Genomic DNA, 27,903 nt, shown 5'->3' with positions numbered 1-27,903 from the left:
ATGACGTGGCATGACCACCTGGACACTCCCTAGCACCTAGTAGATGAAAAATGATTTTATAAGTTGTTCCAACTTATGGGTCCCTTTTCGAGAGGGCGAAGGGACACTAGAGTTACTGAAATAACCCAAATCCATGGCTGGTTGATGTGGCAAGCCGTATGGACATCGCAAAACACACTGACTGCTGACGTGGAACATTATACGGATTTCAGCGATTTGCGTTGCAGCTTTTGGGAGCGCCAGTTTTTGGACCAGATGCATGCACATGTTGACTATTTCTCTGAAGGCCTACTAGGTGAGTTACCTTCTTCTCGTCCTGAGGATCACACGATTGATTTGATTCCTGGTAGTACACCACCGAACCGGCTACCTTACCAAGTTAGCAGAGCCCAAAATGAAGAGATAATGAATCAAGTAAAAGACCTTCCGGAAAAGGGTCTTATCCAACCTAGCACTTCACCCTTTTGTTCACCAGTGCTTTTAGTGTTAAAGAAGGATGGATCTTGGAGAATGTGCATCGAGTATAGAGTTCTCAACAAAATCACCATAAAAAATAGATTCCCTATTCCTAGGATCGATGATATACTCGACAGACTTCAGGGGTCCATTTGTTTCAACAGAATTGATCGGAAGAGTGGATATCATTAAGTTCGAATTGCTCCTGGAGACATCTACAAGATAGCTTTCAGGACAACTTTTGGCTTGTACAAATATTTGGTGATGCCATTTGGTCTTACGCATGCACTGGCTACATTCAACCGCATGATAGACAAAATTTTCAGAGAATATCGATCATTTGTGGGCACTTTCTTTGACATCATCGTCTTCTCCAAGAGTGAAACATATCATCGACACCATCTGTTACAGGTTTTCCAAGCATTACGAAAACATAGACTGGTTATTAATGCGAAAAAGAGCGAGTTTTTCTTACGAGAGATACACTTTTTGGGACATATCGTCTAAGCAGAAGGGGTAAAGATGGACCCGGTGTCACAAAGTGATGACGTGGCGGACAGCAAAAACCCTAATTTCTGCCAGAAACCCTAAAATTCCTGCAAACCCTAATTTTTGCCAAAAACCCTAAATTCCGGAAATCGCGGAGGCGGATTTTTTTTTTTTTGGAAAATGATGAGCGACGCGAATGTTGCTTTTGCTTTTTTTTTTATATAAAAAAAAGAAAAGACTCTCTAAGAGAGAGAGAGAACTGATGCTTTTGATTTTAAAAGCTTTTGGGGCTTTGCTTTTGGGCATCCCTTGTAACCTTTAAATTAGTGGTGAGGGCCTCACTTCTCAGAGCATCTGGACGCAGAGTCTGAGAGTGAAACCCTACCGCTCTCTTGTACTTTGATGATTGATTAATACAAAAAGAAATACCGAAAGGGGCGCCAGTCTTTGGGGCCAATATCTCTAGGCACGGAACTCCGCCGGGCCAGTGCAAATCTATTGTGATCTGTGAATTGTTTTGAAGTGGTTATTTGGTGCTGTCGCGGTTGATTCTTGACTTGGAGTGTCCAAGTCTGTTACAGTGGTATCAGAGCACGGCCGATTTCTCTTCTACGGGAAATCCGACTCCCGAATTTTTTTCCGCGGCACCTATGGCTTCAGGCAATGATCAGTCGACTCCCTCTGCATCTGGAGATGCGGGCTGGGATCACAACGAAGATTCAGGCAGAGAGTATGGCCCGCCTCGGCCTACTCAGGCGGAGCAAAGAGAGATGGAGCGTCGTCAATTGATTGGCGATGCAACAAAGATGATGCTCAATTTTGCCAAGGACCCGAAGATGGCAAAATATATGAACCAGATCTCTTTGAAAGAGGTACAGATGAAGTGGCAGAGAACCACAACACCACTCCCGAAACCTGCTCTCAAGAAACCTTCTGCCTCCAAGAAATATACGGATAAAGAACCGGAGAACGTGGTTGATGCACGGATTGCTCAGCTTTTTGACACGCAAAAGAAAGCCAAAAAGCACGGTAAAAAGCAGAAGAAAGGCACTGACTTCCCGGGATATTTGGGTCGTCGGTCGACATTTGACAAGGCAAAGAAATTGAAGAAGCGCGTCAAGTTTGAAGACCTACCCAGTTCTTCTTCTTCTTCTTCTGACAGTTCTTCTAGCTCCTCGGATTCGAGCGAAGAAGACAGAAAAGGTAAAAAGCGAAGCAAGAAGCAACGCTTTGGAAAGGGCAAGAAAAAGGCAAAGAAGGCTACATCTCACCCAGAGACTGACAGTTCTATTGAGGACTCGTCTACAGACAGCTCAGATTCCGATGACAAAGTTTTATGCGAACAAGAAGAATTTTTACAAAGCCAACCAGTATGACTTTCTCGAAGATAAAAGCAAGAAAGTCCGAGAGTTTAAGGAAGGTGGCCACTCGATCAAGTTTGATACTTTTCAGGATACTCGGATGCTTCGAAGGCTGTGTCTTTTTTCAGCAGTTTGACGTTGCTTTCGCGGGAGGACGCTATTCAGAGCACTCCAAGATTCGGAGAGCTGCCTCTTACTTTAAGGGGAATGCTCGTACTTGGTGGTCCACGCTTCTATTAAGCAAGACTGTGCCAGTTACATGGCTGAAATTCAAGAGGCTTTTTATTTCTTCTTGGTTGACTCAAGAGTTTGAGCGAGATGTACGAGTTGCTTGGAACCATCTCCGGATGACCAAGAGCGATACAGTGAATTCTTATTGTGAAAGATTCTGGAGCTCTTTTCTACCCACCTCTTCATTCAAGAAGATCTCATTCAGAGAACAGATTGAGCGGTTTACCTTGGGTCTACCTATAGAGATCCGAGATCACTGCTTGGAACAGAAGTCAGCTTCTATTCAGGAGTTGATGAGTCATGCGAAGTGGGGCTTTGCCATTCACTCTGGCAGTCTGACCTACCCCACAGATGAGGCCATGACACAACAAGCCGAACAGACTTCTGGGAATGAAAGTAGAATGAAAAAGAGCAACCCAGAGAAAAAAAAAAAAGGATGCACGACCCAAGCTTACTCCTGAGGAGAGAGCTCGCTTCATCAGAGAGGGGAAGTGCTTTGGATGCGGGGAACATGGACATATATCCGCGAAGTGCCCTGATAAGGCACAGAAAGAACAGAATGATAAAAACGACGACAGGTCTGAGAGTTCGAGAGCAGCTGAGGAATGTGGCAGAAAAGGCAGATAGAAAAGCAGAACTGGTACCACATGGCGTGGGACTTGCACCGAATCAAATGAATAAAAGTACAAACTTTGCCGCTTTCAGGGCAAAGCGAAGGATAGGAAGCTCTTTTGAAGGAGCCAAGGCCAACTTCTTTTCACTTGGAATTGGCGGCTCGATTTGGAACTACGCCCGACAGACTGACGCCACAAGCGGAGGTAGTTCGACTGGTACCCGGATGGGATGTTGCCATTACACCGAGCATTGGCAAACTTCGTTTGCAATGACAGGGGTGTTCAAGGCACGCGAGTGATGTTCTACTCGGGATCCCTTGGTACCACAAGAACTACGCCGTGGTTGACTACCGGGCCGAGAAAGCGACTTTGATAAATGAAGGGCTTAGAGATTGTACTTGATGAACTTCAGTTTTCTTACTCATTCTTTTGGGAGAATTGAACGATGGATAAAAGTTGAATATGTTTTGACCTGAAGAAAAGAACGCCAAGATTTTTTTTTTCTCCACGCTCATGCCGATTGCTTTTGAGAGGGCGTGAAGATCATACCATTGATCTGATATCTGGAAGCACGCCACCGAATCGGCCACCTTATCGTGTGAGCTGAGTACAGAATGAAAAGATTATGAACTCAGTGAAAGACCTCTTGGAAAAGGGTCTTGTCCAGCCTAGTACTTCACCGTATTGCTCTCCAGTGTTGTTGGTTTTGAAGAAAGACGGATCTTGGAGAATGTGCATCGATTATAGCACTCTCAACGAAATCACCATCAAGAACAGATTTCCGATTCCTAGGATCGATGATATACTCGACAGGTTACAGGGATCCTCGTGCTTTAGCAGGATTGACTTGAAGAGTGGATATCATCAGATCAAGATAGCACCAGGAGAGGTCTACAAGACAGCTTTTCGGGCGACTTTTGGGTTATTTGAGTTTTTGGTGATGCCTTTTGGCTTAACCAATGCTCCTGCGACATTTAACCGGATGATGGACAGGATTTTTCGAGAGTACAGGCTATTTGTTGGCACTTTCTTTGACGACATCATTGTTTTCTCCAAGAATGAGGCAGAACACAGAGATCATCTGCTTCAAGTCTTTCAGGCATTACGAGATCACACGTTAGTGATTAATGCAAAGAAAAGTGAATTTTTCCTACTAGAGATACACTTTTTGGGACACATTCTGTCAGCAGCAGGAGTGCGAATGGACCCGGCCAAGATAGAGACTATCCGTGATTGGCCCGATTTGAGGAATGTCCATGAAGTTAGAAGCTTCTTGGGACTGTGTTCGTACTACAAGCGGTTCATACGAAAGTTTGCAGAGGTTGCTTCCCCTTTGCATATCTTGACTCAGAAAGGAGTACCTTTTTCGTGGGGACCCACAGAGGTGACCGCCTTTCGGACATTGAAAGAGAAATTGACTACGGGACCTATTTTGACTTTGCCGGACTTGCAGAAGTCATTTGAAGTATATTGTGATGCTTGTGGTCGTAGTCTGGGTGCGGTCTTGATGCAAGAAGGCCATGTCATAGCTTACGAGAGCCGTTTGTTCTCTAGGCCGGAGATGACAACACAGATCTATGGGAAAGAGCTTTTGGCGGTTATCCACGCTCTTACTCAGTGGCGGCATTACCTACTCGGAGCGGATTTTACTGTCTTTACAGACCATCAGAGTTTGCGCTACTTCTTGTCACAGAAGCAGCTTTCGGAAAAGCAGATGCGGTGGGTGAACATCTTGTCACAGTTCCACTTCCAGATTGTCCATGTGCAGGGACAGAAGAATGTGGTGGCAGATGCTTTGTCTCGGAAACCGTTGGTTCTAGCTATTTCCGCGATACATCATAGGAGCTTCGAGGATATGGTCGATCAGTGTGCCACAGATATAGATTTTGCACATATTTTCACACGGATACGGGATGGGGAGACAGTAGCTGGATACTCCCTTCGGGAAGGCTACTTGATGAAAAAGACTATGTTGTGCGTTACACAGCCATTGAGGGAAAAGGTTATGACTGATTGCCACTGTCCACCTTTTACGGGTCACCGCGGCATTGCTACCACCATGAAAGGGGTAGAGAGAGAGATTTCTTTTGGCGGAGACTGAAGAAGGATGTGGAAGAGTTTGTGCACAGTTGCTTGGTATGCCAGAAGGTCAAGTTTGACAGGCATAAGGCACAGGGATTGTTACAGCCTTTACCCATACCCACCCGCCCCTGGGAAAATATTGAAATGGATTTCATTTTTTTTTATCTCCCGAGAATACAAAATGATCACGATGATTTTCTGATTACATGGCACGCCTGAGACAATTGTCTCCGACAGAGACCCCAGATTTATGAGTTTGTTTTGGAAGGCAATTTGGGAGAACATTGGCACGCGGTTGCAGTTCTCGTCATCGTTCCACTTGCAGACTGACGGGCAATCTGAGATTGCCAATTCAGTGATTTTAGATTTATTGAAGTCTTGTATCTCGCATCAGAAGACTCAATGGGAAAAGAACTTACCTTTGGGGGAATTTGCCTACAGTAACACGATACACTCTTCGACGGGGAAGACGCCATGTGAGATTGTTGAAACTGCTGCGAAGGTTCCATCCTTCCTGAGCACGAAAGATTAGAAATTTGAAGCGGATGAATATTCGCGAGATTTGGATACGGCTTTTGCCAAGGTTCGCGAGACTTTGCAGGAGTCTCAAGAACGACAGAAAAAGGCAGCAGATCGCCATCGTCGCGACTGGAAACTGAAGGAGGATGATTGGGTGCTCTTACTTTTGAGAAGGCACGCCTAAGAAAGAAAAAGGGAAAGGAGAGGCTTTTTCCAAAGCTTAGTTTGTGATACTACGGACCTTTCCAGATCACTGACAAGATAAATGATGTCTCCTTCCGATTGGAACTGCCAGATACTTGGAGGATTCATAATGCATTGCATGTGAGTCTCTTGAAACCTGTTAAGGGTGATGTGCCTGATGATGGGGAGCCTGATGAGCAACCCAAAGTGGAAGAAAACGAGGAGATCCTTGTTCCTGAACAGATTTTGGCACATAATGATACGAAGAAAGGTAAAGTCCGAAGGCGGTTCTTGGTTTAGTTCAAGAACTTTCCTGCATTTGATGCGAAGTGGACGGAGGAGGAGGACCTAGCAGATACTCCTCGGATTGTGAAACTTCACCTCGATGTTTTGGTTTAGCATAGTCTACTCCAAACGGAACCCAGAAACTCAGCTTGGCCGAAGATCTGGTGAAGTAGGATGCACAAGAGGGGAGTCACTCCACTCCTTTGTCAACAGATGCCTCGATTTTGATACTAAAGTCACTGATGTCTCTTTGAGCTTCAGGGATACTGAGAGCTGACAGTATTCTGCTGGATGACTTTATGAAATGGAATTCCTGATTATGATACTGATTTGTTCTTGACTTCTTGTGAGTGCAGGAACTGATAGCCGAAATGACTGCAGCATTTTGGTCTGATTGATCTCGAATAGACATGGTTGCAATAGGGGTTAGTCAATCGGACATCGATGAGGTCCCGATTGGACCTAGATGTGATTGCTAGCTACATTGCCGATAAATCATGGTCTAAGATCCGAATGAATGTTGAATGTCATGTGATGTCCTGTGATGTCGTGTGATGTGACTGTCGATTTTGTACATGTGCTAGATGTGCGTTCCTAGTACGTAGGTACTAACAGTCAGTGTCTGCTAAGACGGTTTATGGCTTTTGTCGGTTTTGCAGGCGTAATCGCGGTCGATTACAATGCTTTCAAGAGGGGGGTATGTCACAAAGTGATGACATGGCGGACAGCAGAAACCCTAATTTCTGCCAGAAACCCTAAAATTCTTGCAAACCCTAATTTTTGCCAAAAACCCTAAATTCTGGAAATCGCGGAGACGGATTATTATTATTATTATTATTTTTTTTTTGGAAAATGATGAGCGACGCGAATTTTGCTTTTGCTTTTTTTTTTTATATAAAAAAAAGAAAAGACTCTCTAAGAGAGAGAGAGAACTGATGCTTTTGATTTTAAAAGCTTTTGGGGCTCTGCTTTTGGGCATCCCTTGTAACCTTTATATTAGTGGTGAGGGCCTCACTTCTCAGAGCATCTGGACGCAGAGTCTGAGAGTGAAACCCTATCGCTCTCTTGTACTTTGATGATTGATTAATACAAAAAGAAATACCGAAAGGGGCGCCAGTCTTTGGGGCCAATATCTCTAGGCACGGAACTCCGCCGGGCCAGTGCAAATCTATTGTGATCTGTGAATTGTTTTGAAGTGGTTATTTGGTGCTGTCGCGGTTGATTCTTGACTTGGAGTGTCCAAGTCTGTTACACCCGGCCAAGTGGAGAACATTCGTGATTGGCCTGATTTGAACAATGTTCATGAAGTTCGAAGTTTTCTGGGCTTGTGCTCATATTATCGGAGGTTCATCCAAAAATTTGCAGAGATAGCTTCTCCCTTGCATATGCTAACTCAGAAAGGAGTTCCTTTTGCTTGGGGACCGACAGAAATTGCAGCCTTTCAGACCCCCAAGGAAAAGTTGACTATGGGACTAGTGTTGGCCTTGCCAGACTTGCAAAAGCCATTCGAAGTTTAGTGTGATGCTTGTGATCACAGTCTGGGAGCAGTTTTGATGCAAGAAGGCCATGCAATTAATTGCTTACAAGAGCAGGATGTTTTCACGTCCTAATTTGGTTGCACAAATTTACGAGAAAGAGCTGATGGCAATTATCCCATGCTCTTATGCAGTGCTGACACTATCTACTCGGAGCTGACTTTACCGTCTTCACAGATCATCAGAGTTTATGCTATTTCTTGTTGCAGAAGCAGCTCTCGGAAAAGCAGATGCGGTGGGCTTACATCTTGTCGTAGCTCCTGTCACGGGATGGGCACCACGTGCCAACGGAAAAGAACAGATTGAACACATTTTTAACACTTCAACAACAAATGAACTGAGAGAGAGAGAGAGAGAGAGAGAGAGAGAGAGAGAGAGAGAGAGAGAGAGAGAGAGAGAGAGAGAGAGAGAGAGCACATGTGACACGGAGTGGCAGAATTCCACCCTAGAGAGTACTGGCCCCAAACCTTGGCTCCCCTTCCGGTATTTCTTTAAATTACTTGAACTCAATACAATGCTCGGACTTGTGCTTTGCACCTTCACCCGGAAGAGTGCCAGAGAACGAGCCCTCTGCACATATATAAAGGCCCTTGGCCTATAAATTAGAGACCCTAATTCTGCCCAAAACCCTAACCCTAAAATCAAAAACCTGAATTTTGCCCAAAACCCTAATTCTGTTGAAACCCTAACCCTAAAATCAGAAACCCAAATTCTGCCCGAAACCCCAACTCTAAAGTTAGAAACCCTAACCGTAACCCTAACCCTGATTTGCTAACGTGGCGGTCTGACACGTGGCCTGCTGTACGGACACCAGTGCGATTTACGAAAAGCTTTTGGCATTGCTTTTTGGACCAGGAGCTTTTGAGTTTTGAAGGCTTTTCACTGTAATTGCTTTTTAGGGCAAGGGCGAGGTTAGGGCTCATTCTGTGGCATGCTTCCTTGAGAAGGTGCAAAGTTTGGAGTACCGGCTTGTATTGAGTTGATGCAATATAAAGAAATACCGAAAGGGGCGCCAAGGTTTGGGGCCAATACTTTCTGGGGTGGAATTCCGTCACTCCGTGTCGCGTGTCGTCTCTCTCTCTCTCTCTCTCAATTCAGTTGTTATTGAAGTGCTAAAAGTCTGTTTAGTCTGTTCTTTTCTATTGGCACATGGTGCCCGTCTTGTGACACACGTCATCAACACAAATGAGCCTGTGTGTGTGCTGGTCCTTCTTTATTTTAATATCTTTAGGTCACTTGGGCCCCATCAGACGGGGTCCTGTAAGTTAGAGAGAACTCTTCTTTAAAAATAGGCCTCTCGGCAAGACTTTGCAAGTTGGTAAAACTTCTTGTGCCGCTTCTACTGCTTCTTCTTAGGGTTTAGGCCCCTCGGTTGGGATCTACAGGTTGGCTCTGTTCTTCAGTGGCTTGACATGCTAGCGGTTTATGACATCCCTCGTTCATGAAAGAAAGTAATCGTCTGTGATTACCGTATAGTCGTTGAGTAGCTTCATATCGTAGACCGTCTTTCTGGGGGGTGTGCTGAGCGGCGGCGTTCGTTCTGGCTTGTAACTCGCAGATGTGAGCATTTGTGTTGCATTGTGATGTGCCAACCACTGAAAAGATTCCTTAGTGGATTAGATTTTTCTGGGAAGCTATTGACCTAGGATATTAAGAGCTCCAATCGGGAATGAGATTCCTTATTGGATGAGATTTTTCTAGAAAACCAACGATCGAGGATATCAAGAGCTCCAATTTGGAATGACAAAACTGATTGTCCCTCGGAATGACCCTCGGAAATTTTTGAGCTCACTTGAGTTGTTTTGGAGATATTTGGTAATTGTGGACGATTACTTTCTTTCAAGAAAGGGGGATGTCACAAATCGCTGACATGTCAAGCCACTGAAGAACGGAGCCAACCTGTAGATCTCGGCCGAGCGGCCTAAACCCTAAGAAGCAGTAGAAGCGGAACAAGAAGTTTAACCAACTTGCAAAGTCTTGCCGAGTGGCCTATTTTTAAAGAAGAGTTCTCACTAACTTATAGGACCTCATCTGATGGGTCCAAGTGACCTAAAGATATTAAAATAAAGCAGGACCAACACACACACACACACACACACAGGCTCATTTGCGTAAACTGTTGATGACGTGGCAGTCGTACGAATGGTTGCAAAATGCGTTGCAGTTCCATGTGGCAGACTGTACAGATTTCCGCATTTTACGTTGTTGATGTGGCAAGTGTATGGATTTTCGTAATTCTTGCTTGCTGGCAGCTTTAGGCGCCAGCTTTTGGGACATATGCTTTAGAGTTAAATGATTTTCATGTAACTGCTTTTCATAGCCAAGGGCCTTTAAAATGTGCAAAGGGCTCAGTCTCTGGCACGCTTCTGGGTGAAGGTGTTGTCACAAAACGGGAGCGTACACGAGCACTTAGAAAATCTGAAAATTATAATTCTTTGAAAACATGAGAGAAGGGAGAAGATCGACACAGTATTGGGGACCAGAAGATGGGCTGGTCCCCCCCCGTAAAGAGTATTCTTTTATTCAGGGAGAATTCTTATACAAGCACGAGAACCCGAGGAAACCCCTCCGTTTTGTAATCTTAGACCTGAAGGTCGTACTTTCCCGTAAAGGGCTTGGGCCACAGGCCGTTCCTTCCCGTAAGGGACTTAGGCGCGAAGCCGTACTTTTCTCGTAAGGGACTTAGGCACAAGGCCGTTCCTTCCCGTAAGGGACTTAGGCGCGAAGCCGTACTTTCCCGTAAGGGACTTAGGTACAAGGCCGTTCCTTCCCGTAAGGGACTTAGGCGCGAAGCCGTACTTTCCCGTAAGGGACTTAGGCACAAGGCCGTTCCTTCCCGTAAGGGACTTAGGCGCGAAGCCGTACTTTTCTCGTAAGGGACTTAGGCGTGAAGCCGTACTTCCCGTAAGGGGCCTTCCCGTAAGACGGGAGATTCCTGCAAAACAAACCACACAAACACGCGACAACAATTCGTATGGCGAATCCACAATAGATACTTGTCGCTCTTGCGCGGGAAAAGCGACTTCCGTGGTTCGTAGTCTCGTGATCTCTTGCGGCAGAGTCTTCTCTTGCTGATGTTGGTACCTCCTGTGAGTGAGGGCATGTGGTGCTTTTATAGCTCCCTGGCCACGGCACGAATAACTTCTCGTGTAGAGATCGCGGCCGTTTTTTTTTTTTTTTTGGGCGTTGTTCTACCCGAAATCGGGAGAGAGAATTCGTTGGCTGGTTTTGTTGCTTTATCTGCTAAGTGGCTGCTTTATTTTATAAATAAAGAGGCTGGTCACTTAAAAGTGACCGGTCACTTTATAAAATAAAGTGTGAATCTGTTCAAACTTTAAAAACTCACTCCGTTAGTGAAAACAATGCTACATGGACACATTCCAGGCGTCCCCGGGTGCAGGACACGACACAGATGCAATGCAGACACAGACTCCTCGCGGGAAAGCATCTGCCCTCCCGCGACTGTTCCTGCTTTTCGTAAAAAGCTTCATTGAACCCATCTTTATTCTTGTGCTTGCGTTCTTACGCGTACTTTCTTACTCAGTTCGGATTTCCTCCTTAGACCCTTAGTGTGTCCCCTTACTGATGAACATGTCACCCATCTTGTGACTCATCAGGGACCACCATTACCTGGTCTTCTTCCACCGAACTAACAGGCCAACTCCTTCACGGTGCTTCTTGTCACCCATCATATGACACACCAGAGTCGTCTGTTTCCTGATGGCTTTTCTTACAGATCTGTGATTCCTTAACTGATTAGTTAACTTGTGCACATTTCTTATTAAAGTCCTAATTCTAGAAAATAGAAATTAGAAACAAAATAGTCAAATTAGTTTTAGGTGTAGAGCGCGAGTACCGGCATTGTACCGAGTTCAAGCAATATAAAGAAATACCGAAAGGGGTTTGTGTGTGTTTGCCCGTTGTGTTTGAGTGTGGTCTGTGCATGCACGGTTTGGCGAGGCGATGGTTTTCAACAGCTCTCTTAGGTGTCCACCGGCGCTTCTTCCCGCCATTCTTCGCTCGACAGCTACGAGGTGCCTATCTTCCAGAGGCATCTGTGGAGAGATTCTCTTCTCGGCTCTCCACCTAGTTCCTAGGGCACTTTTACCCTCACTAGGAGGGGTTTTCCCCTGGTTTTTTAGTGTCATAGCTGTTTCAGCCTACGGGCATTATCTTTGAGTTTTTTCAGTCTCTGATGGGCTTCAGCTCTTTATAGGTTCTATGCCTTTGGGCAACCTTGTACTTTGCCTTTGGGTGGCTGTATCGTTTTACTTCCCTGTGTGTAGGCAACTGCTGGCCACCTGTAGGGGGTCAAAGTAATAGGATGTGCTTTCTTTTGTGTGTGTGAGAGAGAGAGAGAGAGAGAGAGAGAGAGAGAGAGAGAGAGAGAGAGAGAGAGAGAGAGAGAGAGAGAGAGAGAGAGAGAGAGAGAGAGAGAGAGAGAGAGAGAGAGAGAGAGAAATGAAATGAAATGAAATGAAATGTTATATTAACGTCTTCAAAAGGCCATAATGACCTATGAGACCCGAAAGTTACAAAGTGGTGGATTTGATACAAAGTCAGAGTAACAAAATAACCTAACAAGAGTACAAAACAAAGATATATACTATGGGGTCCTCAGTTGATCGATGTGAACCAAGCAAAAGACCAAGCAAAAAATGGGCAGCTTGTTGGGATAGCTGAATCACAAGAGATCTAGCATCGGTCGTTGGCGAATCTCATCAATTTCCTCCATGGTTAGTAGTCTGACCGGGCGTTGTGCATGCCTGGCTAGCGTGCTCCGAATTTTCTGTCGTAGCCTCCGTCGATGATGTGTAGTTCTTCGCAGTCGCGGGCGCCTGGATTTCCCCAGTTCAATCGCTCGGTCAATCAGTGTGCCTCTGGTATGAGTCGAGGGGGAGCTTTGCTGTGGGAGTGGCTCTTGCGGCTGTCCCGTGTCTGCTCTGAAGAAGTCTGTGATCCGTCTTTGAGACTGGCTAGCCTCGCCATTCATCAGGCTATCTCTGTGTCTGCGCAGCTCGAGCAAGAACAAACTCAGACATCTCTGATCTTCGTATCCCATGACTCTTGAGAGTGGTCCAAAACCTTCTCTGAACAAGCAATGGAAGCGGCCTCGTATCTCGTAGTAGACGGGGCAGCGACATGTATAGTGTAGCTCTGTCTCAGGTTCCATGTTACACAAGGGACATGTCCTGTCCTCTGCTGGTACTCCGTTGTATCTCCCTGTCTCAATCCGCAACTGGTGAGAAGATGTGCGTAACTGGCCAATAGCACAACGTATCCCATGAGACAAGTGGGTATCCATGTATTTGGGTCTCGCCACAAAACCATCTTCCGTAAGTTGGAGAAGGTGGTCTTTGTAAAAAGCCATCTTCGTGCCCAATTCCTGTGCTGGTTGTATCCATGTCCTTCTTGTGTCTAGCTGGGTCAGGTCTTGGCGTATGAGCTTGGTGATCTCTGACTGTGTAAGGGTGAGGGATGGTGCATCCAATGAGTAATGGAATGGTGGCAACTGGTCTATGCTGAACCCATGTGCCTGAAACCATGATGTCATCTCCCCATACCAGCATGTTGTATCTCCTTGTATGGCTAATTGTCGAGAGGCTTCAAGTGCTATGCGAGCATATCTGTCTCTAGGAAGTGTCCATGTGCGGTTTATGAAGGAGACTGATTTGGTGAGTGCCTCCACCACAAGTGGGGGGGGCCGCTAGCTCTGCTCGGATAATGGCCCGTGGTACTGATGCCTTGGCTCTAATGAGCCGCGAGATCATAGAGACGAGAGGTTTCTCCATGTTCCCCCATCCGTCTGAGCGACCCGTCCTCCCGTGGTGATCCAGTGAAGGTCCCCATATCTCGGTTCCATAGAGCAATGCTGAAGCCACCAAGGTGTCAAAGAGCCAGAGCTTCGTCGGGGGCTCCTGAAACTGAACCTGCGAACACATCCTCTCCAATCTACCCAATGCTGCGTGGGCTCTAGTAAGTCTGGTTTCTGCTGCTCTTCTGAGTGAGAATGTAGGTTCGCTAAAAACCACTCCAAGGTAAGTGTAAGCGTCTGTGTACTCCACCGTCTCCTGGCCGTATGTGAGTGTAGGTGCTGACCTCCTCATCCACTGTGGGGTGGTATTAAACACCATAACCTTGGTTTTACCCAGGTTGACAGACAAACCACTTTCGTGGGCAAATGTATGCAGAGCATCCAATTGACGTTGCATTCCCTCTGGGGATTCGGAGATCAACACTATGTCATCAGCATATAACAAAAGTGGAATCCATGTCCGTGCTAACTGAGCACCTTTATCCCCATCGCTGTCAATGTAGTCAGAAATCTCATCCACATACATACCGAAAAGAGTGGGAGAGAGCGGGCAGCCCTGCTTCACCCCAATAGTGGAGTGAACCGGTGTAGAGAGTCCCTCCGGGGTGCATACATGCCCTACTACTGATCTGTACAATGCCATGATCCCCCAAATGAGTTCTGTGGGTACTCCCATTTCTTGTAATCTGCGCATTAGTCTAGCTCTGGGTACCGTGTCGAAAGCTTTGCGGAATCCACACCTTCACCATCTCAGCAGTGAAAAAGACATATGTATGTGGGCATGGGTCGGGGGGGTTGGGGAGGGGCGGCTGTCCACGTGCTGTGTACAAAGATGATGCGTACTCACCCTAGGTCTCTGTGGAGGAAATAGCAGGGGGGGGGAGACTGCTCATGAAAGAGCCGCCACGCCTCACGCGAGTCTTGACTCAAGAATAGCTGATATAGATCCTGCTCGAGTCCAGCCAAAAAAGCCCTCTTCTTCCGCCGCACCAAGCGTCGGAAGTCCATCTGTGACTGTCTGTGAGTGACGTCCCCCAACAACACCTCCCTCTGAAGTCTGGCTCTAGTCTGGCGGCACTCCTCATCGTACCAGCTGTTCTGGGGCATGCTCCCAAATCGGCGGCTCTGCTCAGGCTGGGTGTGTGGGTATGCTTCTGCTGCTGCCTCATATAATGTCTGTGTCAGTATAGTAGTTAGCTCCTCCAGAGGTCGCCCCGGGTCCTCAGTGCATAGGCGTCTGTAGATTCCGTCCATGTATACAGAGTCCGTCTCCCTTGTGAATGTGTAGCGAGTAGGGACTGCTACTCGTGGCCTGTGTGCTGCACTGAAATGGAAGGAGATGGTCATTGACACCAGAGCATGATCCACTGCCACCCCGACCGGTCTAGGCCCTATTGTGAGATCCTCGATACTAGAGATGAGATTCGGTTGTGCCATGACATAGTCCACCGTGCTGGCTCCATGTCTGTGTGGGAAGCATGTAAAGCCTCTCGCAACAGGAAATCTCTGTAGGCCGTTCAAGATGGCCAATCCATGTGCAGTGCCCATGTCTATCAGGTGTCGCCCATACTCAGTATATTCCATATCGTGTGATAGTCTGGAAAGGGCCGTCTCTGCCACATCTATCTCTCTTAGCATCTCCTCTGAAGTATCATAAAACATTGCCTGGTGATGGGTAGTCCTAGCATTGAAGTCCCCGAGGATGATAATGTCACCGTCCCTAGAGAACTCTCATATGTCATCATCCAAAATAGAGAAAGGGGACTGTCCTTTGGGTGGTGCATACACTGATGTACTCGAGGGAAAGTAACAAATAGCTAGATAGAGGTATCTGCCTGTCTCTGCTTTCAGTCTCACCCACATGTACCTAGCCTGCTCGTCCCTGCGGGCTATATGTATCAGTGGCTGCAGATCCTCTCTAAATAACACTGCCACTCCTCCCGAGCCCCGCCCTCTGTGCTCTGAGCGTGTCTCCTGTCTGTAGGCTGTCTCCCACCTATATCCACTGATGTGAGGCATGGATTGCCCAGGGGCCTGGTGTGTCTCAGAGTAGAAGATGATGTCTCTTCCAGTAAAGCTATCCTCAAAAGCACCCACATCAAGACGCATAGATCCATTGCAGTTCCAGGCAGCTACTTTGAGTGTGGTCCCATAAGTCTCGCACCGTCATGTGGAGCGTCGCTCAAGTATTACCACTTTTCCGTCTCGGTAAAAAGCGATCTTGCCTTTTCCCCTTGCCGCTCTAATCTCCGACATTACTTCCTGCATATGAGCGATCTGCGAGAGGGTGAGATCGTCCCCAACAAAGATGTCAGTCTCTTTAAGAGTTGGTCTTTTCTTCAAGAATGACTTCTTTGCTTCCATGGAGGGAAAACGGAGGATGAGTGCTCTTTCTTTTGAGGTTTCTCCACTGCCTCCATTTTTCTTTATGTTGCCCACTCTCCATGTCCTTGTGTGTGTCGGCTCATGAATCCCCATCAAGGTTGTGAGTTCTTTTACTTCTTCGTCTACATTGCCTTTGTCTTTAAGACCGCAAATTCTCACATGTAAAGCGCGCACCCTTCTCCTCTGCTCCTCCTCTAGTGTCTGGTTAATGATGTTGTTGGGTGTGGACGTGGACGTTATCTCCTTGTCTTTTCCTTTCTTGGCCACCTTGATCCATTTCTCGGCTTGGTCTGCCTTCTGTTGGGTTTTGGTAAGAACATCCACCCAAGAAGTCGTCATTTCTTTGTGCTGTTCTTCTCCCTCTTTGATGGCCCGTACTTGTTCCTTGATCGTGTTGATTTCTTCAATTACTGAGGGTTGCAGTTCGCTCTCTTCCAGTGTGTTTTTTGATCGGGCTTCGGCGAGTTCTTTCTTGAGTGACGTGATCTCTTCCTCTTGGGTCGTCACTCGGTCTTCCAACGTGCTTATCTTACTCTCTTGGATCAACACACGTCCTTCGAGAATGTTTATTGTGTCCCAGAGATTGCGGTTCATCTTGGTGATGGTCTCCGTCATTTCCTCTTTGCATTTTCGAATGGCATCCTCTAGGGGGTCGTCTTTTTCGTTCGTCTTCCTCATGTTTGATCGCCGTCCGCTAGGGGGTTAGATGCGCGTGTACACCTACTCTAGCAGCGGGTGCGGCACTGGATGTACGTGTGCACCCACACTGGCAACGATCGCGACGAACGGCGGAGCGCGAGGCGGTGTGGCCCGGTGCCCTCAATATGTTCAGCTGTGTGCGTGTGTGCGTGCCTCGAAAACAAAAGTGAAAGAGAGGGGGGGAGGGGGAGGGGGAGAGGGGGGGGGTATAAAATTATCATAATGTTGGATGGCGCCAATGTTGGACGGGTACGCCGTGACGGACGTCAGCATAGCGAGAACTCACCTAACATATAATGTCAACTGAGGACGAAGCTCGACCCGCAGGCGCGTGGAAGCAAGCAAAGGGTGTCAACCTCTACTCGACCGACTAATGACTACTTCCTACAGAGATATCAACTCTACATGCCATCGGTTCTGTGAATGTGAGAGTCTCCTATGATGCTACCGCAAGCCAAAAGCCCATTAGACGTTCTCGAAACGTTACGAAACTTGAGGGATATCCTATCAACACCAATAGGCCACTCTCCCTAAGGTCCGTGACCAAAAAAACCTACTCAAGACCCTCCGTACAGAAAACGCGTAGGATGTCTGGCCGGTTTTTGCAGGTTGACATTTTCAAAAACTAAAGTGCCTAATGTGTAGCTCTACTCGCTCTGATCGCGTGGATATACTGAAATGCAAAAATGGACAACAGTTACTCACCGAAACTCCAAAAGTAGCTCGCGGGTGAATCTGCCAAAACACAGACGAACGCGCGTGATGTAAGCATCAACGCGTAGCTCTCCTCGTGGGCAACACACTGTTGCTCTCCGTTTGCGATTCCGACCACCGTAGCTCTTGTAGCACACACACACTCTCTCACAGTCTCCCAACGACACAGAAAATCAGATTTATTAGAAGTCTTTTACAAAGTTTTAGGTTTTGGCTTATATACTAAGCCTTGGAAAACCTAATGTCCGACCAAAATGACCTGATTTGTCCCTAGGCTTCTATAGAGCTTAATTACAACACTGTGAGTTGGCTTTGCTCATCCAACAAGCATCTGTGGCCAAAATACAATTGCCGACTTAAAATATGAAGTTCCCGTAAACATTACAAAAGTGACCGTAATGGCTCAAAATAATAATAACGGGATATTCGATGATGTCCATGAGCTTGTATCTTTACATTACAGCATCCATCTTCGTCTTCATCACTTCATCAGCATCTTTATTTGGAATCTTTGAGGAATATTTATGGAATCTTTGTGGAAGCGTTGTTGAAAGGTTGACCTTTCAACACTCTCCCCCTCCTAAGTCTTGTCGTCCCCGACAAGACCTTATGTCTGCAGTGGCCTTGACGAGTGCTTCATGTTTTGGTGTTGTTTGAAGCTTTTGTTGTTGCAGTTGCTTCTACCAGATGCTTTGTATGTTGTAGAGGTACCTTTTTCTTGTACATGTAGTGTAGTTGAAGCCATAGCTCTACCCCTCCGATTGGTTGTTGTAGCGTGAATAGGTTGAGTGAGGTTTGTTGTTGCAGCAAGTATTTATCTTGGCAGCTCTGTATTCTTGAAGCCTTTTTGAATTGTTTCTGGGCCGCTCCCCTTGGATCCTATAGATGATGAGCATGTAGTTGTTTGGGGATGTCGTTGGTCTTCTTTTCTGTGTTTTAATAAGAAAAATAAAATAGTAAAAGTAAAATGTGGCGTATATTACAAAATGAAGGTCTTGGATACCTTGATAGGACTAGAGGGAAAAACCCAGTGGGAAAAAATGCCTTTAGTCACCATTAAATGTGAGGCTATATGTACTTATGTTGGATGTAACCGAGTTTTGTTGAGTTAAAGTACTTATGGCCATATGGCTACTATTACTGGATATACAGTGGATAAGTGTTAGTACCTTGAAGTCAGAGTCATTGTTGTTGAGCAAATGTTTTATGAAACCTGTTACCACTTCGTCGTCGTCATTTTGTTGTGTAAGTGCATGGGTGGAACACAAATCGTGTCAAATGCAAATGTCTAATGATGGGACATTATATATGCTTGCACAGATAGATGCATGGGAAACAATATGCGGTGCGAGAGGAGTTTGAATGGGTGCTTCGAGGAGTGAACGTAGCTAGAGAAGCAAAAATATATTTGACTTCAAGAGCTGCCGTTACTCACAAGAAGGGTTTTTGTCGACGAGGTTTTTTCCACTCTCCTCACTGTGTTCATGTGCGTGAGTGTTTTCTGGACTACTCCGCGACTCCACCATTTAAAATAGTAAACTTTGACTCTTATGCTCACCTCTTCCATCATGAGTGACATGACTTTATGTATGCTCAACTCTCCAGCTTGAGCTTTAATCTAAATATCTAGACTCATAGACCACAAAGAATATTAAGACATGAAGCTTGGGTCTAATGCTTGCTCATTTAGTGGCTCAGCTGCCGGACTCTGGACTCTTATGCCATTATTTTTATGGCGACTTGACTTACTCTCGGGAGCTTTCGACCAAGAATAGGTTTTGAAATTCAAAACTCCCATCCTCGAAGAGAGGATTTGTAAAGGACCATACTGGCAATATTGGTTTCTTTTGCCATATCTGGGTGACCTTGGTTGTCAAAATTTCTTTTTGTTGTTGTTGGTCCCTTGGTTGAGAAGATTGGCTCGCTCCATTCCCTGTAACACTTTGTCTATCATGTCTTGACATTTCTTGAGAGCTAGAGATGACCTTAATCTTCTTCGGTATGTGTGGTTCTTTTGGCACCCATTTGTATCTGCATTGTGTGATTAGCGTGTCTTTGCAGATATCCTTTGCCTTGACTGTGACACTGTCCTTGATTTTGCCTTCCCTGAAATTGCGATTATTTTCAAGCTGAAGTCGTTTGCTTGAAGAATGTTTACCTGGCATCTTTGGTAGCCAGATTCTTCGATTTCCTTGATAGTAACCTTGTGCTTGAAGAATTGTAGATGGCACTTCCCATGATGTTTTTGATGTCGTATTGAGATGTACAAGAGTGCCATTTTTGGGATTATTTATCGATGAAGTTTTATGTTGGTATGAAGGCCAGTTGGATTTGAAATTTCCTGCATCCCTTTGGTGAGCCTTGTTGGTTGGTTTCCTTTGGCGATATAAACATGAGCTTTGTTGCTTTTGGGGACGCTTTTTAAAACCTTTATCTCCCACATAAGCCGAGGTCTGTGGGTTTGGTAACCAAAGTTTCTTTTGACTCTCATAATAGCCTTGCTCTGCTAAGCTGTAGTGGGAGGCTATCCATCCCATGTGTTTACCTTTCGTCAATCGGCTAGGCTCATTCATATTGGGTCCTTGACCTTGATTTCTTGAGCTTTGATGTAAACCTTTGAAGATTTTTGTCGACGATGATCTCGCAGTGTAGGGTATTTTGGTTGAAAGATTTTCTTTGGAGTCTGTCTTTCATGTGGAAGCATGTGGTCAGTTGATGTCGAAGCTCTGTCTTGAACTTTTCGGGGCTGGATTGAAGACTCTGATTTAAGGGGATGCTTTTCTTGGTAGGACATTTGTGGGCTCATTTTGGCTTTGCCTTTGTCGGAAGCTGATAATCTTGGAGCAGTAGTAGGCTGGATTTCTTGAGAGCTAGTCGTGATGACCATTGTTGAAAATCCAGGTTCTTCTGCCAATGTTTTTTTCCAGTGCTTGGACAAAATCAAATGTGTATTCATTTTCGATGAATCCACCACTAGGAATTTGTCTTTGATTACCTTTGACCGTAGTTTAAGGGTAGCTTTCGCAATCCCTAAACTTGTGACGGCTATTCCATGTGATATAGGAACCTGTACCTGAATTTCATACAGTTCTGGCTTACCTAGAAGTAACCACAGCCCATAAGACATGACATTAGTCGTGGCAGTGCAATCTATCTCTGCTGTAAAGTTGAATTTCAGTTTCTCATGCACATCCAACGAGAAGTTTAATCTTCTTGTTGGCTGTCAAGTAATTGATGTCCTCGTTGCTTTCGGTACTTTTCTTAGACTTTTGTGCCTTGAAGGCTTTGTCATCCTCTTGTATGTTGAACTTCTTTGTCATTTGACTGGTTGTAGCATGTCCCAAGTGCTTACTATCTTCTGCTGTAGCTGCTACACCTTTTGTCATTTTAAACAAGTTTAAGTTTGTAAGTGAGCGTACTGTTTACGTGAGAGAGAGTGTGAGCTTTGTCTTGACGCTACATGTGCTACGGTGGTCAGAATCGAGTGCGGAGGAGTGCAGCGTGTTGCCCCCGACTAGAGCTACAAGCCGATACCAACATTGCGCGCGTACGGTCCGGCTTTGGGAGCTCCTTCTACGAGCTTCATCGGTAGTTTGGGTGAGCATACGTTGTCCGATTTTGCATTGCAGCATATCCACGTGTTCACATTGAGTAGAACTACACATTAGGCACTTCATATTTCGGAAACGAAGACCTGCAGATTTCGGCCAGACATCCTACGTGTTTTTGCACTTGGGGAGAGAGAGAGAGAGAGAGAGAGAGAGAGAGAGAGATGAAATATTATATTAATGTCTTCAATAGGCCAAAATGACCTATATATGAGAGAGAGAGAGAGAGAGACAGAGAGAGAGAGAGAGAGAGAGAGAGAGAGAGTTTGCAGGAGACAGAGGAAGCTCGAAAGAAAAGAGTGGAATTAACAGAGGAAGCCACAAAAAAAATCCGTGCTGTGGAGGAAAACAAAGAACAGGTAGATAAGGCTGCCGCACAATTCAGAAAGATCAATGAAGAAATCGAATCTCAAAAGAAACAGGAGGAAGAGCTGGAGGCTAAGCACAGAAAAAGTGTAAGCTATGTTTCTTTGAAAAGCTATTATTTTCTCTCAAAGGGACAAGAACATGTAAGCGAATGAAAGAAAAAGGCTATTTTATGTGTTTCAAATTTTATGTTGTGGAGTCTCTTATGGAATGTAACATTTCAGTTCACGCAGTCTATCTGTCAGTAAGGTCCAATTAGTACATGTGGATAGTTGGTAATGGAGATTGGCCACCCCGCAACAGGCAGGTGAGAGGGAAGTGGTTCTGTTAATTTAGCTGAGTAATTTACTATTTCTATTTTGAGCTGGAAATACTGGGTGTTTGGTTAAAAGAATAATCATTTACTTTGGTTTAAGAATGTCAAATGGAAATGATTGGAATGTTGTGGGTTGCAGTACCAATTTGCATGAACTGTTTGCCTGTTTCTTGGATTCTCCTGTGAGCAGTTCAAGTGTGTCTTCTTAGACTGTGCCAGGGTATGACTTTCGTTAAGAAATAGAGGAATCTTCAGGGCATGCTTCACTAATTGCAGTGTGCGCTTTTTCTTGGAAAAGACTTAGCTATGGAAAATTGGAAATGCTCAATTTGTGGCTGAAGGGTGATTCTCATTAATTATCCCCTTGGACGTGCGAAAACTGAGAGCTGGTTGCCCTTACTGTAGTTTTGATGAAATGCACAAAGGTTCTAGTGGCTAACCTTCTCACTTGTGTGGGCTTCGCATGCTAGAGATCTGTTTGGGCCATTGCTTGCTCTCCTCTCCTCTCTTACTTGGTTAGGGAGTTCCTGGATTTAGCCTTGCTCTTGTGCGTGGTGACAGTCTTGCATTGCAAATCAAGAAACAATGGCACATGACATTGAAGTTGAAGCTTTGTAAGGGCTAACAAAAGTGATGATGTGAACCAAGGTCTTTCTTTTGGACGATTACTCTGAAGAATGGCAAGGGCAACCATGTAATTGTCAATGGAGCTGGTAAATCAACTAATCTGCTGTTCCATGGTTGATAGCTACAAATATTAATACATATTGTAAGGTCTCATCTCATCCTACTGGATACTTTTCTAATTTTCCCATGGTGCCATGGGGGCATTTTCAGATTTCCTGTGTTGTCGATGGAATGTAGAACATTTTTGAGCCATTAAAGTGGTCCTATAGGTGGTTCCTAGGTGATGGACCAATGGGTTGATAAATTTTACACTTAAGGCCTTCATATTTTTTACTTTTTTTTACTTGGCTGCCATGGGATTTTATTCTTGGCTTTAAAGAATGTTGGATTATCTTCCGGGTTAATACAAATTTGGGTTGTGTAACTTGTAAGCACATACTCAATAAATGACTTCTTTGCAGGAGTCTTAGAATGTGCCGGTCTTCTTTTTCTCCTTCTTTTGAAACTCTATCATTTTGTATTGTAGTTTGAGGAGCGAAAGAAACAATACGAACAAGAAAAGCTGCAGAAACTTGGTAGTTTTAAAGATCGGGAAAGAAGCATTCGACAGCACTTGGAGCAAAATAATATTGCAAAACAGAATGCAGTGATTAAATTTGAAGAGCTGGCTAGACGGCTGAAAGATGGAATTGATATGGAGAGGAGAAATCATGAGTAAGTTAACCTCTCTGTAGTCTTTGGTTTCAAAGGATGCCAATCCTATCTTGCCTTTGTGTATGGTAGGCTTCGAAGCACTGAACGGCAACAGCTGGAAATGATTGATCGTTTAAAGCTAGATTCATTGCTGCAGTCAAAGATGGAGGAAAAGCTTGCAGCATTGGAGAAAAAGTTCCAGGACAAACAGCTCAAGCTTCAGGAGCAACATAATGAGCAAATCATCAAGGTTTTTCATTCTGCAATCTTTGGTTTTTCTCCAGTAGCATTGTTGCTGACATGTGAGATGCGATTATCTATTGTACAACTCAAGTAGCTCTATACAAACAAAATGATCATCGTACATTCTTTGATTTAACAGTCTAGAGAGAAGCTTGCTGTAGAGAAAGAGAAATTTTTGGAAGAAAAGCTACAAGAGCTGAAAAAGATCGAAATTGAAAGCCAAGAAGCAAAGACAATAACAATAGCAACCCAGAAAGAAATTGAGGTGAGATCAAGGCGATTTAGTTAATGTAAAAAGAAAGGGTATTGAACCCTTGGAAAAGCTAATACATTGTTTATTTTGTTTTATTTTCAGCGGGAGTGCATCATCTGCTTTATTGATATTGTGGCGGAGAAACGGGAAAGAGCCCATTTTGAGGCATGTGGTCATGCAAATATTTGCTCGAAGTGTGCTCAAAAGTTGTGGCAGGAGGCTTTAAAAAAGAAAGTGAAACCTTCTTGCCCCACATGCAAAACAGAGCAACGGAAAAAGTTCTCATTGCTTCCAGCAGCAATATACACCTAGCTGGTGATAAGGTAGTTGCACTTTCTCCTCACCAATGCATGTGCATGCGAGGATACAACATTGAATGATGGTGGGCACAAAAAAATGTGGCATACAAATCGTCTTTTCCTCGCACCGCTTGACACCTCAGTTTGTGTTGCAAGTTTTGTTCTTTTAGATCATTTCGGCATTCTAAAGGCATTCAGTATAAATTTCTCTCCTCCTCTCTCTACATTGTGAGACCATAGACATAGAGGCCCATCCTCATCTAATCCTCCCCCCCCCCAGGGGCTATATTCCTGCAGATTTTCCCCCTCTAGCTTTAGACTTTATTAAGTTTATTTTCTCTTAATTGGGATATCAGAGGAGATACCTCACTTGTATATTGATTGGCCTAACGTTAATTTTATTCTCTCTCTCTCTCTCTCTCTCTCTCTCTCTCACACACACACACACACACACACACACACACACACACACACACACACACACACACACACACACACACACACACACACACACACACACACACACACACACACACACACACACACACACACACACACACACACACACACACACACACACACACACACACACACACACACACACACACACACACACACACACACACACACACACACACACACACACACACACACACACACACACACACACACACACACACACACACACACACACACACACACACACACACACACACACACACACACACACACACACACACACACACACACACACACACACACACACACACACACACACACACACACACACACACACACACACACACACACACACACACACACACACACACACACACACACACACACACACACACACACACACACACACACACAACACACACACACACACACACACACACACACACACACACACACACACACACACACACACACACACACACACACACACACACACACACACACACACACACACACACACACACACACACACACACACACACACACACACACACACACACACACACACACACACACACACACACACACACACACACACACACACACACACAACACACACACACACACACACACACACACACACCACACACACACACACACACACACACACACACACACACACACACCACACACACACACACACACACACACACACACACACACACACACACACACACACACCACACACACACACACACACACACACACACACACACACACACACACACACACACACACACACACACACACACACACACACACACACACACACACACACACACACACACACACACACACACACACACACACACACACACACACACACACACACACACACACACACACACACACACACACACACACACACACACACACACACACACACACACACACACACACACACACACACACACACACACAACACACACACACACACACACACACACACACACACACACACACACACACACACACACACACACACACACACACACACACACACACACACACACACACACACACACACACACACACACACACACACACACACACCACACACACACACACACACACACACACACACACACACACACACACACACACACACACACACACACACACACACACACACACACACACACACACACACACACACACACACACACACACACACACACACACACACACACACACACACACACACACACACACACACACACACACACACACACACACACACACACACACACACACACCACACACACACACACACACACACACACACACACACACACACACACACACACACACACACACACACACACACACACACACACACACACACACACACACACACACACACACACACACACACACACACACACACACACACACACACACACACACACACACACACACACACACACACACACACACACACACACACACACACACACACACACACACACACACACACACACACACACACACACACACACACACACACACACACACACACACACACACACACACACACACCACACACACACACACACACACACACACACACACACACACACACACACACACACACACACACACACACACACACACACACACACACACACACACACACACACACACACACACACACACACACACACACACACACACACACACACACACACACACACACACACACACACACACACACACACACACACACACACACACACACACACACACACACACACACACACACACACACACACACACACACACACACACACACACACACACACACACACACACACACACACACACACACACACACACACACACACACACACACACACACACACACACACACACACACACACACACACACACACACACAACACACACACACACACACACACACACACACACACACACACACACACACACACACACACACACACACACACACACACACACACACACACACACACACACACACACACACACACACACACACACACACACACACACACACACACACACACACACACACACACACACCACACACACACACACACACACACACACACACACACACCACACACACACACACACACACACACACACACACACACACACACACACAACACACACACACACACACACACACACACACACACACACACACACACACACACACACACACACACACACACACACACACACACACACACACACACACACACACACACACACACACCACACACACACACACACACACACACACACACACACACACACACACACACACACACACACACACACACACACACACACACACACACACACACACACACACACACACACACACACACACACACACACACACACACACACACACACACACACACACACACACACACACACACACACACACACACACACACACACACACACACACACACACACACACACACACACACACACACACACACACACACACACACACACACACACACACACACACACACACACACACACACACACACACACACACACACACACACACACACACACACACACACACGAACGATGTGATGGTCCTCACTGTTATTATTGTTCACTATTGTTCACTATAATATCGACTGGAGTAATTGATTGCTGAGTGTCATGTGCGTGACAGGTAAAAGTCGTGTTCTACATCTGGAAAGCAGTTTTGGTGCTGAAATTGCAGTTCTCAGCCGTTTCTGAAGGCGCTTTTGATGCTGATAGGCTTTCAGCAGATGATGAACTGGATATGAGCTAAGCTACTAGAACTCTGTTATGGATATGACATTGACTTGAAACCCGAGGGCCTGGTCGAGGAAGCAGAAGAATGGTTAAAGCAACTGTGTTGGTTTCAAAGTCGTCGGATGTTTTGAGGAACTGGCACGCTTTTAATACAATTCCGGTGGTAAATTGCAGGCTTTGTCTACTAAGCCCAATAGGATTGCCTGCCGATGTGCTTATGGATGGCAAATGTAGCTTTAAAGCATGATTGTCATCATTAAGTTGTTTTGCTGATTTCACATCTCTGAGGTCAGACACTTTGAAGTTGAGCGCATGAGCAGATTGAATGTCTATATGTAAAGGGCTGGAAACATGTGCTTCCACAGGAAAGGGGTGTTTTGATGGAATCATTTGAGTATATATGGAAGCACCTTGTACATGTTTTCCCTGTCGTTAACTAACCAGCGATTTGAAGGACACACTTCCAAGGGATGCCCACGTGAACGTCTTAGGATCTATAGATTCATGGTAAAAGTGCAGTAGCCCCCCGTCCCCCCTTCTTCCAAAAGAAAAAAAAAAGAGACTCCCACTCAAAGTCTCAAGGAAGTATGAGTTGAGATGGTTGACATCAAGTCTTTGTTATATTAGAGTAACAAATAGCCTTAAGATGTTTCTACCAAGAACAAGGCATTCGTGGATTGCTCGTCTTTTATCACAATTGGCAGGAGGGTTTTATCTATGTTGTCAATTGGACAAATTTTTTGAGCGAGAATGAGTTGCTACCAAGTGGCCCAACTCCGTCGCATTTTTGTACATAAGATCAAGTTACTGACTACGAAAAG

General features: G+C 45.5%; 1 protein-coding gene across 1 annotated transcript in view; it reads left to right on the top strand.

Moving 5' to 3' along the window:
* Positions 1-27,538, top strand: part of LOC147448106 (uncharacterized) — a 41,885-nt gene extending 14,347 nt beyond the window's left edge. Inside the window, exons 2-7 of the mRNA XM_086523969.1 lie at positions 21,249-21,431; positions 22,812-22,999; positions 23,069-23,228; positions 23,361-23,486; positions 23,577-23,797; positions 26,976-27,538. Coding sequence (XP_086380095.1) covers positions 21,249-21,431; positions 22,812-22,999; positions 23,069-23,228; positions 23,361-23,486; positions 23,577-23,786 — 867 coding nt within the window. The 3' untranslated portion in view covers positions 23,787-23,797; positions 26,976-27,538. The remainder of the gene's footprint in view (positions 1-21,248; positions 21,432-22,811; positions 23,000-23,068; positions 23,229-23,360; positions 23,487-23,576; positions 23,798-26,975) is intronic.
* Positions 27,539-27,903: the final 365 nt, after the last annotated feature.

This window comes from Adiantum capillus-veneris, chromosome 11, assembly GCF_014529385.1.
Source record: "Adiantum capillus-veneris isolate H3 chromosome 11, ASM1452938v2, whole genome shotgun sequence".
Lineage (NCBI taxonomy): Eukaryota > Viridiplantae > Streptophyta > Polypodiopsida > Polypodiales > Pteridaceae > Adiantum > Adiantum capillus-veneris.
The sequence above is the reverse complement of the archived record's forward strand: the minus strand, read 5'-3'. Positions and strand labels throughout refer to the sequence as shown.